This window comes from Solanum stenotomum, chromosome 2 (assembly GCF_019186545.1).
Source record: "Solanum stenotomum isolate F172 chromosome 2, ASM1918654v1, whole genome shotgun sequence".
NCBI lineage: Eukaryota > Viridiplantae > Streptophyta > Magnoliopsida > Solanales > Solanaceae > Solanum > Solanum stenotomum.
Window position 1 is genome coordinate 1,428,171 of NC_064283.1, and position 18,531 is coordinate 1,446,701.

At 28.5% G+C, this 18,531-nt stretch overlaps 1 protein-coding gene across 1 annotated transcript; it reads right to left on the reverse strand.

Annotated features, from left to right (window-relative positions):
* Window positions 1-412: 412 nt before the first annotated feature.
* Window positions 413-1,823, reverse strand: LOC125855367 (auxin-responsive protein SAUR50-like). Its single transcript, XM_049535087.1, has one exon. The coding sequence runs from the start codon at window positions 1,701-1,703 to the stop codon at window positions 1,254-1,256; it is 450 nt and encodes a 149-aa protein (XP_049391044.1). The 5' UTR covers window positions 1,704-1,823; the 3' UTR covers window positions 413-1,253.
* Window positions 1,824-18,531: the final 16,708 nt, after the last annotated feature.

Here is an 18,531-nt window from a genome sequence, read left to right on the forward strand (position 1 = left end):
AGCTATGAATTCGACCGCAAATACTCACTCAGCTAGTTATACTCATGCAAAATAAGTAGGTACTATTGCATGCTATTCAATGTAGAAGTTGTTAAAGTTTCATGTGAATTGACAAAACATAGGAATAGATCAAACAAAAAACATCATTTCCAACCCCCACACCAACACAAATAATATATTATAGTACGTGGTACGTGAGAGAGTACTGTAGTTTTTCACATGGGGATGTTATCATTATAACTCCTACAACGACCTGCACGTTACGCCTCAATTATTCCACACTATATATAAACAAAACTCGTCTCAATTTATTTGTCTTAGTTTAAAAATTGTGTCTGACTTTAACTTGATACAAAGTTTTAGAACGTATCAAAATATCCTTCAATTATTGTGGTCTTAAACATGATACACGGAAACTGATAATTTAAGATTTTGAATAAATTTTCTCTACATTTTTTGATTCATCAATCAACAATAATCATGTTACACAAAAATAAAAATTTACAATAAGCTAATAGCGATAATCCATTAATTAATAGGAGTAATCACAGTACTTATTAATTTGTCTCTGTGTTGTTGAATTTCACTCCGAGTCGAGCCCGGGACGACTCAGTGGTAAAAAACGACTCGCCCACCGTTTTGCCATCTCCTATCACATTCTCCGGAGTATACTTCACTCTTGACTCGTGACCCGATCATCCCACCTCAATTTTTCGTAAAAAATGTATATAAAAAAAGGATTTAACTTTTTTTATTAACCGTGTAAATAATTCTTACACTATCAGTATAAATTTCCTTGCTATAATAAATTAATTGTTTTATTTCTCATGTTACTAATTCCACAAAACACGAACAATTATTTACATTTATCTTTTACTTGATCTGATCATTAAAAGATAACTGTAAATAACTGTTCATGAAAAGCGAACTAATAACTTGAAAAATTAAACAAGTTAACTATTATAACAAGTTAAAATTACACTACTAATGCAACAATTTAGTACACGATCAACAAACCTTTAAACTTACCAGTAAATTTTATTTTCGATAAGCAAAAGAATAATTCCCTCAATTAGTAAAAGAAAAAAAAAAAACTCATCAACCAACCGAGTCAAGTGAGTTAACTGTGCAGGCGAACTAACTCGGACGAGTCGAACCCGGATCAAAATCATCACCATCTTTTTATTTTTTTATTCTTCTCATATAATGAAATTTCGGTCAATTTTTTTTGATTGACTCTCGAAATTTCAATATTACCAAATGGACTTATCGGAGATTCCATTCAAAAGAGGTCTAGAATCAGCCCAGAAATCGAGGTTACTTCGAATACCAACATGACAATATCTTTGAAAATCCTCGAAATTGATGAAACATCCAACGTTGTTTTTATCAGATTCGTAGCGAGCTAGGTAACATAATATTTCCTCGAACAATGATTCATCGCAGGGGATATATAACGGACCAGAATTCGAAAAACCAAACTCCTCCTCAGCGCGTGCTAGCAATTTTTTGAACAGTGGGTGGTTCAGATACGTCGCTCGCACCACAAATCTCTTACAATCAGTGCCTACTGTGACTGCTATATGTCCGGAGGGTACATCTGACGGTACGCGACAACGAGCAGTCATCGCGGCCTTCTTCCTCCATCGTCGTAACATTTGACGGAGTCGAACAATGTATCGGATTTTACTACAAGCAGACATTTTTTTTCTCGAGAAAGTATCAAGGAAAATTTGTTTTTTTGTTTTTTGTTGTCGTTTTGAGGGTAATTGATGGTCGTTTTGATGCTGTTTTTAGAAGGAAAATATAGTAAAGGTTTTATTTTCCAGGATTTTCAGATTGGAGATGCGCGGGTTTATATAAAAGTTTGATTTAATTAATGACCCTTGATTATTGATTAATTTACGAGATTTGCCATTATTTCTAATTTAGGGAATTTTACGACTTTTGCCACGAAATTTTTGTAATTTGCAATTTTGGCGTGGAAAGTTTTTTGGGTTACTCAATTTCGGCGTTGAAGTTTCTCTATAAGGCAATTTTGACATTAATTTTTTGAAATCGTTTTATATTTTGAAGAGGTATATATATTTACACACTTGTTCATACCATACCTTATATTGATTTTATCTTTTAAACGGAACTTGTATAGTTATGATTTTGTTAGCTAAATGGAAATAGACATATAGAATACGTTCGATGTGGATTTTTTATAATTTTTTTGTGTAAATTAAAAGTGAAATGTGATTTGCGCTTAGCTATACCGACTTATATAGATGGACATGTTCTTCATGGATCGAGGAAACTTGTGTCATTTTAATTAGATTATTGTGATCGACGAAAAAGAAAGAAACGACTAATACCTCGTTAAAACAAAAAGGTGTATTGAGTATACACATATATATAAAATACTCCCTCCGTCTCAATTTATGTGACACTTTTCGAATTTCGAGATTCATATAAGTCTATCTTTGACCGTAAATTTTTCATATATCTTTTAAATATTTTGAATTGTTAATTATGATGACTTATAGTACTTTTACGTAGTTTATAAATATATAAATTTCATTTCAAAATATTTGAGGATTTCATGCATAAATTTCTGCTCAAACTTAAACTGTTTTGACTCTTGAAAAATGAAAAGTGCCACATAAATTGGGTCAGAGGGAGTAACTTTTTTTAAATCATAATACATATTCATTTTGTGGCAATTATATGATTATATTTTATTTAATGGCTATAATATAATATGGATATTTATAAATACACATCTACATAAATGTCACTAAAAGTTTTTATAACGCTAGATACAATGACATTAATTCAATTGTCGCTAAATATCTCTTTTGTGTATAATCTTTTCTAAACGATATACGAGGAGATGTCAGAGGTGACATCCCTGAAATTTTATGAAGTAGCAAAAACTAACGTGAGAGGCAAAGTCAATTAGTATAATTTTAAAATATATAAAATTAGAAGCTCTCAACTAGTTAATATTATGTGGCTCTAATGTTTTACGTAATCTTTATATATATATATATATATATTTATTGTTGAAGTGTTTTACGTAATCTAATGAAACATGCATATCCCTTAGCTTTCCTAGAAAATAAAAGGCTAATTAATTAGCCACTTATCGACAGTTAACTAAATAAAGAAAAATTAATCACACACGAATCCTCTATGTTTTGTTCTCTTTTCATTTTTCAATCAATATGGAGGATAGGAGTTTACTTTGAAATAAGTGTTCTTTTTACTGACTTAATTTGTCAGTGTTTGAATTATTTGATTGGAAATAACTGATAAGCACATAGCGTTAAAATAATTTGGTTACATTATACGTAAACTGACAGTTACATATTTGAATAAGTAGATTGAAATTGATGATAAACAATTGATGATAAATTTGACCTTAGAACTATTCATGAAAATCGTAAGAATGACGAATGACACACGTAAATCGATTAGTGAAAGAAGTTAGACGTTCATATTTAAAAAGAGTAGAATTACTCAAGATTTAAAATTATAAATTTAATTAATACGTGTGGAGTTCATTAAGTGTAGTCACAATTATTTGGAAAAATTATTCACGAGTTTGATACATTTCTAAATATTACTTATTTCCATATTTTATGTATAGTTCAATTTGAAGATAGTGAATGAGCTCAGTACATCAACTAAATTCACTTAAATCGTCCAAATAAGCTTAAGAAGTTCATACTTGATGGAATTCAAATTTTTAATCATATCATACATCAAACAATTAGAAAAACTTATCAACATTGGATGTTTACATCAAATTATATTATCTAATATTATTAAGTAATTTAATGTCGTAAAAACAAATATATTGTGCAAATACATATCATACCCCTATTGATTTATTACAAACATTAAACACTTTATATTTGTAAATGTTTACTTTTAAGCACTTCTTCGTACAATTTTTCTATGTTTGGACCAATTCAATAATTAAGTTCAATAAAAGACTGCCCTACCAACTTATAACTACTAGTTCAAAACAAAAGACAGTACAAATTACAAAAAATGAGTAATTTCACTAATTAATTAATTAAGTTTTGATTTTCTCCTAATTCGAAGCCGCTAGTTGACATTTCCAGAATCAACAAAACATTAAAAAAAAAAATTAAAAATATTCTAATTAGAAATATGGTTGTTGCTAGAATCATTTGGTACAGTACTGAACTAAATATATATATCTTTCCCTAAAACCAGCTATTACAAAATAAAAATTGCACTACCAATATCAACAACTAATATTTTATTTTATTTTTAAAGAAAGTGAAATTAACATTATTATTTAATTAAGATTAATTTGGTAATTAGCGGGTTGATTAGAATCCTAATTAAGGGACCTAAAAGACAGTAGAGAACAGGCATAGTGAAGTTCGTGTGCTTTCCAAGTGTTTTTTTTTTTTGAACGTACGCACGAATTGTCGACCTCTCACATGTCACGTCTTCATAATTACCACAAAAAAAATAATGTTGTCCCCATTATCCAGATTAGCAAATTAAAAATAATAATAAAAAAAAGAATTATTCGAGTTCACAAAACTCACTGTGTTTCCTATAGAAATTTAATCCCCTCAAGTATTCGAGGTTGTAGATAATTCCTACTAAGATAAAACAGATTGACCATTAAAGAAGTAGAGGTACCTCAAACTTTGATAATTTCAACGAATTCAAAAAAACAGCAACGAGATCACATACATATAAGAAATGTATGTAGAAGAAGGGGAAAATTTGATGCTGAAAAATGAGAGAAACCTCTCTATTTATAGACAACAAATGATAGCATGAAAAAATGTTAATTGTACCTTATTAGAAAGGGCACAATTCTTTGGAAAATAGACAACCATTCGAATGGCCACAATTCTGTAGAAAAGACGCAACTTTTTTTAAAGGTCACAATCCTTCATAAAAATCACAACCCTTCAGGAGAGTAACAAACCTTCATTTCTTATTCACATCTTTAAAATCCAACACCAACCACACTAAGTGAATACAAGAAACAAGAGTATTATGCATGTCTACTTTGATATCGTTAAAAGAAATGTACATTAATTGGTATTAACTCAACTAAAATTAGTTCATATCAATTAATAAAATACCATATAATATAAGAAGACAACAATTCATTCACTCAATCAATACATGCCATTCTAACAAATTTATTTACACTTTATCTTCTTACTCCAACATGTAAATCATGGAGTATATACTATATTGTTAGTTGATACAAATTTTAGAGTTTTTGTACATATTTAAAATTTATATTCACAATTTATTTAATAAATAAGGGTAAATGACATTTTTGGTCCCTGAATTATTACTATCCTAATTTTAGTCCTCATGTTATTTAACTAACCACATTAAACCTTTAATTAATGTTAATGTGTGATTTTGATCCCTAATACTAACGCATGTTAAAAATTTATCCGAATAAATAATAAGAAAATAAATAACTGAAAAAGACGAGCAAACATAGGAGATTTATAGCCTATGTTTTTTTAAAAAATACTTTTTGTATATTTATTTTTTGATATGTGATTATGTTAAATTTTTAACCTCTGATAGTATTAGGAATCAAAATCACACCCTTTATATTAATTGAAGGTCTAATACGCTTAATGAAATAATACGAGAACTCAAATTAGAACAAGGTAATAATATAGGGACCAAAAATGCTATTTATCCAATAAATAATTTACATATTTATTATTTATTAAATAAATATGTAATTGGTTGTTGGACAATGGACATATATATATACATCAACATGTTCTTGTTCTACTTTAAATATCATAATTTTTACTTTATTATTGAAAATAAATTAAAAGAAAATTGAGTATTTTTACATTTCTATAAATGTATAATATAAATATTTTTGGAAGTTCTCCATATCTGACCATTACCCATGTGCAAGGATGGCCCATTTTTCCTTAGTTAATTTCCTTAACAATTTTAAGCCAACTTCCAAAATATGTTTCTCCTAATCTATTATTATATCATAGCCCATCTTTTCAATTTCTAAATATATATTTTTAGCTCAAATATGATTGGATCCCTCACTCTCTTCTCCAATTTTATTTTAAGGTATACCGTCAAATCTCTCTATAATGATCATTCTTTATAATAACGTTTCTTTATAATTAATTAATTATTTAGGCTGGAACGTCTACAATCATATATCAAGAGTATATTCACAACCCTCACATAGTGTATGAACATCATACCGGATACAATAACACTGACTCTAATACAATGTAAAATTAGTTTTTGAGCTTATTTCATATTCAAAAACTAGCTCAAATGGAGGAGAATTGTTTAGGCCTTACAAGAAGTCTACGGATCTCATCTCGTCAGATGTGGATCATTTCATTCATTTTTAGTAGTTTATATAATAGCATTTATCTACAATAACCAAAAAATACATGAATAAACGGTATCGTAACATAGAGATTTGACCATATTATTGATCCTTTGAACACAAATACCTTAACATGTGGTATGTATTTTAAGCATACAAAAATTGAAATTAATAATGCATAAGTTTTTTGCTTATCTAATTAAGTAATGAATTTTTGTCATAGACTTTTGGATATCTCAAATTAATTGGGACAAAATTGTAATAATAAAAAGTATCAAGAAGGGCTAGTAGGAAACAAATTATGGTCCCGCATGCTTTAAAAAGGTACAAATTCATCCCCCCAAAAAGTCTTTAACTGCATAAATGCCCCCACTTGCTCTAATTTTATTTTATTTAAAGTATCACTCTTCATTTATCCAACAATTTTATTTTATTATTCATTTATTATCCAACAATGTTCAATGTTTTGTGCAAATATACCTCCAAACTAACAACATTAATATTTTCTAAATTTAAAATACATTTCCCCCCAACATTCACATATTCATTTATAGATTAATTAATCCTTTCCAATAAATCAAATTGTGACTAAAATTTTAAAAAAATGTTTTTGTTTGAGACATAAATACCACACTTTTATGAATTATTGAGGGGTATAGGCAAATATATTAAAATGGATTTAGGAATATATGTTAATATTTTGAAGGGTAATGCCAATTTGTGTGTAAATCATTTTGGGATCTCTGGTTTAAGTGCATGAATATTGATTCAATTTTCTCTTCATATATTACACATTTTTATTTTTATTTTATGTTTGTAGATAATATTGTTCTTGATAAGATTGCGACCAAAATTTTTAATAAGTTTGGTAAATTTAAGCTAGGGATTACCAAATCACTTTTCATATCTAAGTTTGATTACAATAATATCATATCAAACTTTAAAAGTTCGATTTTTAATATCTACTTATAATCATCAAATTATTGAAACTAAGCTTTAAAAATACCGAACAGAATATCAAACAACCCCCTTGCTAAGTAATTATGATTGATATGTGTGCCGACAAAATCAATACCATAATGTTAGAGTTTGAGAATGAAGTTCTAAGTGATTTCTCTAATAACTAACATGTTAAATGTTGGTATTTTGTTAAAATATATTTTTATTCGATACACAATTACTAAATTATTGTACCAAAATTTAATTTATCTAATCGAATTTAAATGTTCAATACTCAATAATTGAAATTTAAATTTTAAAATATTGAATCGAATATCGAACGTTCTGCAGTCTACTTCTAATATTTTAGTGTTGCTTGCCTAGTAGAACAAAAAAGTGAAATATAAGTGGGATTCAAATAAACAAATTAAAAATAACGTGGGATCCAAATAAAAAGCCAAGCAGCTATTTAATTGCTGGATATAAAAAAAAATCCAGATTGATGACATGGCAACAAAGAGTCCACTTTTCAAGAATACCGTTATCTCACGTAAGTTCCAGAAGCTGACATGGCAGCCTTCTTGGAATTCATCAACCTCCCATTTGCTCTCTTGTAAGGTGGGACCCATCTCATCCACGATATCGAAGTTAGAATTTTCATCAAACAGATTCTCAAATCGAGCCGAAAGAGTTCAGTTAACAATATATATTACACACATAGATATCATATTAAACATTTTCTATACAATATATTGTTTTAACGAAAAAGCTTTAGATGAACCCCTTCTACCATGATTCCGTCTCGGTTTATTTCAAATGGACCAATAAGCAATTTTTTTGAATATGATATTAGGTCAAGTAGCTAGCTATTTTGTTAGAATATTATTTTTGCCTTTTGAGTTAGAACGTCTAGGTTCGTAGAAGCTTAGTTGTATAGTGAACAGTTATCACGGGCCTCTTATGGACCCACATGGGCCCGTTATTTTACGGCCCAGTTGTATTTTTAAAAAATAAAATTACAGTGAAAAATAAGTAAAAAACCGTGGGCGTTATGTTGACTAGATTAGCCGTATTTTGCGCTTCCGTGATCTAATCACGGCTAGATTTTGTACTTGAACTTCATAGTTTATCTTATTATCGGTTTACTTTTAATTGTTATTTTGTAGGTATTTTAATAAATAGTTATTTCCTTCGTCTCATTTTACTTAATATTGTTTGACTTGACATGATGTTAAAAAGAAAAGAATGACTTTCAAAATTTGTGATTTAAAACTGACTTTAAATATTTATGTGGTTGACTATCATTTCATTATTTAAGGGTGAAGGGGAATTTATAAGTTAAATTATTTTTAATTATAGTAAAATGACTTTTTTTTTGGACGAATTAAAAAGAAAAAAAATGTCGCTAGAAACATAGAAAGAGTGGTGGAAATAGAGAATATATCGAGAGGGAGGGTGTGATGGATAAATACTATATTAGTTGTATACTTAAGAATTAAGATGTTAGGTACAAAAATTAGTACTTCAAAATTTTAAAATATTAGGTTAGGAACTTGGGATAAAAAATTTCTATACGAGTAACTCCTCGAAGTCTTCTCTTATTTGAAAAATAAATTATTCAACTTTATTTGAAAATATGTTATTTTAAAAAGTCGCTCAATTTTATTCGAAAATATTATGTATTATGTAAATTTTTCTCTAGAATCTTCTTGATAGGAACTTTGTTTTTTCTTTGGTAGTATAGCAAATTGGAAGTAGAAGGGAATTATACTCTTATTGTGACCATTTGGGTCTTTTTTACTTTCTATTAAATTAATAAATTAAAGAACTAAAATATGTATTGGATAAGATTTAGTTGTATTTGTACAGATTTTTTTGTGTGGGTGAAGTTATGGACTTTGAACTGTCAATTGTGCGTGTGCATGCCTTTTTATTGTTGTTTTTTTCCCTATTTTGTTTTGGTGTTTGCCTTAAAAATCACAGCCTGTAAAAGGATTTGGTAAGTTAAGAGAATTTGCATACAAACGACAAATTTATGATAAAACGACAATAATAATATATTCAATATATTAAAGAGTATTTTCGATTAATCCTCGACTTAGAAGATAAAGCAAAAAGAGTGAGAGTGGTTTAGGTAATAAGAAGAAAATTAAAACAACATTAAAGTATAAATTGCATGGATATTTTGAGTTTTTTAACTTTAAACCCATTAACAAATGTTTTATGTTGGTTGTTTAATTTAATTTAAGCTTTCTTGAAGAATCTTTTTTATCCTTTTGGCTTTTACGTTAATCATGTTGGATTAAGCACGACAATCTCGGATAATTAAACATGTTACACAATATTTAATAATCACCAATAAGTTGGCACCACTCCATGCGTATATATCTTATATTTCAAAACAACAATAAAAAAGCTCACACATTTTTATCTTTAATTAAAGTTTTCTTTTCTCGTTCTATGTTCAATATTCATATTTGGATTTAATTAAATTTGAATCGCACATTATAAGGTTCATATTTTAGGATGACAGTCCCAATTTTTTTTTTTCTATTCTCGATATCTCTGGTTAAGGATGAAGATTGTTTGCAAAAAATTTTAAACATATGGAAAATAAATAAACCACAAAAATAAAATCTGAAGAAACATAATTTATTCATCAAGATAGCAGGTACAATTCTATTGATCCCTTGATTCTACTCTCCTAAGATTTATGCATGATTCGAGGGCTGTTAGTGGCGTATTTCTCGAACTAGGATGATTTAGATTTGACCTCTAATATTCCATGACTTTTGTGGAATATATCGATATCTTGATTTTTAAAAATACCCAAGAGTTTATGGGATATTTGAGATGCCTTTTAAAGGGAATATAGTACCCCTTATATAGGCATGAAATAGGGTTTAGGGTTGAGTAGCCTCCAAGAATTCTAATTGGAATCGAACACATCTTATAGAGTCCCAATTCATTGAACACGTCTTGTAGAGTCCTACAAAATATCAATGTCTACAAATGCCCTTGCTTCAAGGCTTGTCGGAGTGTAGACTTGATGAAGCTCAAAGACGAGGCTTGAAGTACCCATTCTTCCACCTCTGCAGCTTCAGATTTTCAGATTTAATTTAAGAGAGAAGAGATGAAGGGCAAAATTTGGTCCCACTGGGAGTGCCAATTTGTTTGCAACAAATTTTAAAGTGACAAAATAAAATACAATCACAAAAAAAAACATGAAGAAACATAATTTTATTCATCAAGATTGTGGGTACAATTCTGTTGATCCCTTGATTCTACTCTCCTAAGATTTATCCATGATTCAAAGGTCATTAGTGGCGTATTTCTCGAACTAAGATGATTTAGATTTGACCTCTAATATTCCATGACTTTTGTGGAATATATCGAGATCTTGATTTTTAAAAATACCCAAGAGTTTATGGGATATTTGAGATGCCTTTTAAGAGAATTTAGTACCCTTTATATAGGCATGAAGTAGGGTTTAAGGTTGAGTAGCTTCAAGAATTCTAATTTAAATTGAACACACCTTCTAGAGTTTCAATTCGAATTAAACACCTCTTGTAGAGTCCCACAAAATTACAATGTCTACAAATGCCCCTGCTTCAAGGCTAGTCGGAGTGTAGACTTGATGAAACTCAAAGACGAGGCTTGAAGTACTCATTCTTCCACCTTTGCAGCTTTAGATTTGATTTATGAGAGAAGAGATGAAGGGTTTGGTCTCACTAGGCTTGATAAAGATTGCAGGTATAATTTTGTTCCTCCCTTAATTCTAGTCTCCTACTATTTATCCATGATTCGAGGGCTGTTAGTGGCGTATTTCTCGAACTAGGATGATTTAGATTTGACCTCTAATATTCCATGACTTTTGTGGAATATATTGACATCTTGATTTTTAAAAATACCCAAGAGTTTATGGGATATTTGAGATGCCTTTTAAAGGGAATATAGTACCCCTTATATAGGCATGAAGTAGGGTTTAGGGTTGAGTAGCCTCCAAGAATTCTGATTGAAATTGAACACATTTTATAGAGTCCCAATTCATTGAACACGTCTTGTAAAGTCCTACAAAATTTCAATGTCTACAGATATATCTGAAAATTTCAGTACAACCCGGTATATTTCATTAAAGTTAATATATATAACGATGATATAATGTAATTGTTCTTAGAGGTCATTGGTATGATGTAGGTTACCTTTAATTGCCTCAAATAATTTTATTGTGTAAGCCCATAAATTTATATATGTTAGTGCATAAAACTTATAGTCGATCTGTTTGATAAAATTCTTAAAATTTGTTTATTTTGAAATGTTGTTTTTATCAAAATTTTCAACAAGTATTTTGGAGAGTAGTAATTTGTGTTTTGCCTCATCAACTTGAACGATACTTTTATCAAAATTAGAGTAATAATTTATACTTTACCAAAAATTCAAAAATGCCTTGAGGGAAAATCTACTTTGCTCAACTTATATGCTATTACTTAAAAATATATTATTATTATTCTAAAATAAAATTCAAACACCAATACTCTCATAAATAAATAAATAAAAATGAAATAAAGGCAATTAAACTTTATTTTCTCTATGATTTGTGTTTCGATTTTTCACAACATTAAATTTTGGCGTATGCAGCACCACACGAGGGGGGGCAATGCCAGAGCACAGATGTTTGTTGTTACTTGTTACTAATTATAATAATTAACGATTTTAATTAAGGTTTTAAGACAAAAATTTGACACAAGATAAGATCATAATCCAAAATTATTTATCTTGATGTTTTTTTTTGTTTGTAATTAAACAGGTTCTGATAATCACATGGTTTTGTAATAAAAAAGGCAAGCAAAATCTTTTGCTACATATTATGAAAAACATGCATGCATTGTTTGCAGATCAGTAAGTCCTACTAATGTTTTATGATTAATTTGTCCTAATTAAAGGTGTTTATAAATTACATAATTATAATTAACGATGTTCAATGAATATAGCACAAAGTTATTATTGTTGGATATGTAATCTTTGACTACAAGATTTTGTTTTCAGAAAAAAACACATGCTTTTATTTTGTTCTTAATAGATAATTAATCTTCGACAGAAAGTACTCCCTCTGTTCCTAATTACTTGTCCATTTTGACAAATCAAGAAAGGACAAAATAATTTTACCTATTATATCCTCAATTAATTACTTTGAAAAAGGTATAATTTCTTGAAAACTTAAATTTTTAATTCATCCACTTCAGAATTAATAGGGGTAAAATTGTAAACTCACTATGTCAATAATTGCTTTTTTAATAGGTGTGCCAATTCAAAAATGGACAAGTAATTAGGGACGAAGGGAGTATTTAATTTGGCTCAAATAAATTATAGGAACTTTTTTTTTTGTCTCAAGATAATTTGGCTATTAATAATATATTGTCCTCTTAGAAAATTTAACATGAAATAAGAATTTGTTTGGCCAAATTATTAGAAACTAGTACTTGTATTTTGAAATATTAACGAGGAATGTGTTGATGGTAATAACAATAATGTTGTCTTGAAAATTTAATTTAAATTTTGATTCTTGAAAAAAGCAGTAATTAAATTTGTAGATTTTTCTTAACGGCGATAAAATAATTTTTTTATAGCCAAACACCTCAAATCTCAATTTAAGTGATTTTTTTTATGTATACAAATATAAAAATAAAATAATCCAAAGATGTTATATGATCAAGCAATTATATCTATCTATTAATCCTTCCTTTTTCTTATTTTTTCGACTTCAAAAGTAACTATTCCATTTCACACCTAGGCATACTCAAAATTTAAAACTAGTGAGTTCGGAATAAACATATTAATAATCGGTATAATACATAAAGGTATTTTTAACTTGGTCTGAATTGACATTGATTTGTCTTTCAACTTTGAATGTGTACAAATAAATACTTAAACTTGTATAAAGTTGAATTTATAAACACACAATCTACATGGAAATTCGTGTGAGATGACACTTAGGACGCATATGTTTATGCTTTAATATTTGGATTTGACGACATGCAATAAAGTTGCCTCTTCAAGAAATTAAATAATCTTATCGTCATTACTTTTCTTAATTGTATTCTAATCCATCGGACTGCTCAATTTTAAAGCTATTTTGTCGTCAACTAACGACTTAATTAAAATATGATTAACCTTAATTAATTAAATAATCATGTAGTTTAATTTGTTTGCATGTTTTAGAGCTCTTGGGGTGCACATGTACTTCACTTTGCATACTAAGAAGACTCCTAACTTGTCTTAAAAATTAGAGCTAAAGCCAAAATATTAGTTAATTTTTTAAGGAAAAAATGTTTGAAAAATACTCTAACTTTGGCCGAAATTGCTGTTACGATACCAAACTTTATGAAAGACATTTTACCCCCTGCACTATTTAATAGTGTATTTTAAAGGAATATATGTGCCCACGTGAACACATTACTATTTATAATGATGCAATATTTATGATGTCCACGTGAGCACATATAAACCTTTAAAATACACTATTAAATAGTGCAGAGGGGTAAAAGGTCATTTCCAAAGTTCGGTATCGTAACAATAATTTCGGTTAAAGTTCGAATATATTTCGGACTTTTTCCCTTTTTAAAGTATCTTTATAGTAATGATTAATGAAGGTATATATTAGAATTTTAATTAGTTTGTCTAAATCCAAAAAAGAAAAAGGCAAAAGTATTTATAAATGTTAATGAAATTGATTCCACAGCTGTTTGATGGACTCTATATGTGAGCTTTATTCATGATTAGATGTGTAAATAATATATTATTGACTAAATAAGGTACATTAGTAACATTTAATTCGTCTATCTATTTTATATCATTGATAAATTTGGTTGTTCGTAATCAAGCAAATTCAAGGAATTTACACGTTTGGTTTTATTAGAAAATTGAAGAGATTATTGATGTTGGGTGTGTATATATATATCGGGTCAATATTTTGGGAATGTGTAAAATATATTTACATAATCAGATCATTTAAAAGATAATAATAGATAATTACCGCTATTTTATAACATTGATTTGTAACATAGACTAATGTTATATCATCTATTATATCTCGTTAAGTTATAATGGAGGGGTAAAAAATATTACACCATGATTAATATATACAACTTAAATACTTATTTTATACCCTCTATGTGCGAATTCAGATTTAGTCAAGCTCCAATATAGATATCGATCATCGGATGAAAAACCGAAAGGATGTCTTCGACAACCAAATTAACCAGTAGTAGTTTCATAATTGTTATATCCATTGAGCTTTTTTTTTTCTTTTGCAAATTCAAACTACTGTCTTTAATTTACAAAAATATGTCTTTGATTACCCAATCATGATATATGAAAGTACATAATGTTAATTTCTCCCCTTTAACTTGACTCATGTTTAATTGAATGATTGTGATACGGTAATTGAGATCCTTTTATTGTTAGTTAAGAAATCTCAAGTTCGACTAATTAAAATTAAAAAATTCTGTAGAATGTCTCTCTCAAAAATGCATACAATAGTGTTACTAATATATATGACTCCAATTAATATGAAAATAAATGTAACTAATATAATCCAATTATTACTGTACTATATATATTGATAATTATAAAATCATGAACTGGAAATGGAATATAGGTGCACCAGACTTGATCAATATATATCCCACCACCAATAACGTACAAAATATACATATTTCATATATATTTTACCTAATTGCCTTACAAACCGTACGACCCAAAATTCCAGTTATAATATATAGTATTTATTTATTTATATAATTGAATTGAAAAACAGCTAAGTTTGTACATAAAAACAAATTAATTAATTAAGTTAGTGCAAGGATGTGTTGTAAAAGTTTTGAAGACAGTACAGATAGTGTTGCACTAACACGTACGTACCCATCATTCTCCTACTCCTTTTTCCAAACATTATTAACATATTCCTTACGTAATAAACCTATAATATATACTTCTATATTTAAATACTCAATTTTATTGTTCTCTGGTCATTCGGTCAAATAAATCAAGCTCATATGCGTATGTGAATTTATGTTTTAACGGTGCATATATTTTTGTACCAATACCTTGACGCACAATTACATAATATATAGTATCAATATCATGTTATACAATTAGAATTTAGAAGACAACAGTATATTATACTCGATATATTCTTACAAGTATATTTATGTTTTGACGGTGCATGTATTTTTATACCTAATCAAGTTATGTACCTTGACATAAACAATTACATGATGTGTATTAATTCTTTACATTAAGCTCGATAAGATAATGGGACAATGTAGGAGCCAGGGGTGGATCTAGCTTTATGGGTGAGGGTGCCACGACACTCAGTGGCCTCGATTAAAACTTTAAGTATATTCACAAGTATAACAAGTTGAATATATAGTACATCTGCCACCTAGTGAACAATATGTTGAATGGTGCAACTGGCAAAGGACGCACCTTTCCAAGTGAGCATCGAGGGGTTGAATTTTCTTGACAGCACTAAAGCTTTTTATCCCTTTGCTTGCGAAATGGCTTTCAGCTCTTTCTCTTCTTTTTTTCCTCTCTTTTTTTTGTCTTTGCTTTAGTTTCTCGCCTCCCTCAATTAGTTCCTTTATTTGCTACTCCTTACTTATTTACTTATCTTTAATTGATACAAGTGTTGCGTGATATTCTATATTAATTACAGATTGATATATATTAAATTTTGAACATCACATAGAATATCAATAAAAATATATTCAAATATTTTTTATTTTTTTTAAAAAAGCTTTTAAAATGATGGATATAATCATGTTAAAGCTTTTGAATTTATTAAAGGTTCTTTCAATCTTTAACGTCACACTAAGTGGAGATAATTGGATTGAAGCTATATATTTATTTTATTCTCAACTATATGATATTAGATGATGTATACAAATTTGAATTTTAAGGGAAAAAATCTCTTGTTTTCTCAAAGTTATAGAGAATAAGGTTTCTTATTCCTAAAAAATATCAAAAAACAAACTATTTAGATGTATATCTTTAATATTAGAATATTTAAAAGAAAAAAAAACATTACTAAATATGTATATTTGATCAATATATTTATAGAAGTCGAAAAAACTAAATAACCTAAATCATAACCTAAAATAAAGGAATCGACCCGTATACCATTTAGATGATATGGCACCCTTATCCTCCGAATCCTGGATCCGCCTCTGGTAAGAGGACGCTCGTGTATATGATTTTCTTTTTTGTAATTGGACTTTTTCTTTCCTATCAGAAATAATTTGTAGAATATATAGTATCAATAACATGTTATGCAATAAGAAGTCAACATACATTCCATGTATTTTTATTTGTAAAGGTTGAAGAGGATGCTACATATATATTTAATCTTATTTCTATCTTATTAAGTTAGCTAGGTTGTTTCTGAAATATCATCGGAACTCAAATAAAGATCATTAGTAACATTTTATAACTAGTTAAATTGATCAGAAAAATACTATCATGTATAACACAAATTTAAATTTAAAGATTATAGCGACAAATTTGATCCCTTTTCCGAAAAAGTCCAAGAGATCGATATTTTTCTTTGAATTAATTGATCGAAAAAGTTTCAGATCACTCTGTGTTTGAAATCCACATTAGAGTCCCGAGACTCCCGACTAAGCTCAAATCACTCATTATAGGTCCATTCAAAGAAGATGTTCCCAATAAAATTTTCTCCATATCCAAAATTAAAATTCAAAATTTTTAATTAAGGATGAAACAATTTCACCAGTATATCACAATCATGATAAAGCCGAAAGCTTTGAAAAGCCTGTTTTATAAAAAGGCCACGTCGAGAGCCCCTAATAATTTTGGACGGTGAAATGAGAATCTATCTATATCTATAGGCTAATAAAGTCTGGTATATCGCTGCAGACAATTATAACGTTTCAAATTTTGATATACAAACTTCTAAATTTCAACCGTCCTTAGGATTTGGACATGAAAATATTAAAATTTTTAAATAAAATATATTTATTTAAAAGCTGCATAAAAAATATAAATACGATTAAAAAAAAGAAGTTAACGATTCTCAAACTTTTAATTATGCCATATAAATTGAAACGAAAAGAGTGATATAGAACTAGCATATTAGAAATTTAGTGACATTAATGGTTAAGGTGAACTAGAATTCTGACTTAAAATTTGGATGTTCAGAGAATTAAAGACGTGCAATATTATATATATGAGTGGTTTGAAATCGATCGAGGAACTATTGTAATTTTGACCTATGTATGTTATTTTATTTTATTTTTATGTTTATGGTGTTCGGATCAGTTTTCGTGTATCTCGATCGTTGAGTTTTGAACATGAAACCTCAGGGTTCTCAGCCACTTTATTGACCACTAGGCAACACCCTTGAATATATACATGTTATATTTACTTTTTTTTTACGTACAACAATATATATATCTAATGTAATTTCATGAGCGAGATATTAAAAAAATGAAGTGCATGCATACTTTAATTCTGTCTTGCGTGATTCATGGTTATTTGTGTACTTATATACACTTAAGATAATTTTTGTTAATTATTCTTGATATATTCTAGAAGAACTTGTAGGAAACTCTCAAATTCATTCAATCATTCTGAAAATCATTGTGTGCATTATTTGAGGAGTTTAATTCAAGATAATTACTTAAACAAAGTTAACATCTAAGTATCCATTATATATCAACATGGTTGCGGTGCAATAACTAGTGAGATTGTTCCACCCTTAATTAGAAGTTTTGGATTCGAACCCTATATATAAAAAAAAGTCATGTTGAAAGCGTCACCCTCCAAATGGACACGACTAATTCTTTCTTTTATAGTACATTGAAGTCTTCCGTGTTGAAAGGGTAAGGACATGTTGTACGTTAATGAAAAAAAAATCATGCCCTCAATTTAAAGTTATTAGCTGGATATGAATTATGATATGTCAAAGAAAATATCATATTCACATGATGTACGTAAGTAAGATATATATTGACAAGCCACATGATGCAAATTGGCAAATTGCAAAATTAGTACTATTATCTTAGTTTATCTTTATTATATAATCCTTCCTGTTTTTGCACATTGGAATGTAAAACCAGGCTTAAAAAATCATTGTCATTTTGATGTAACATTTCCAATTTTAGCAACATGCCAAATAATATCGA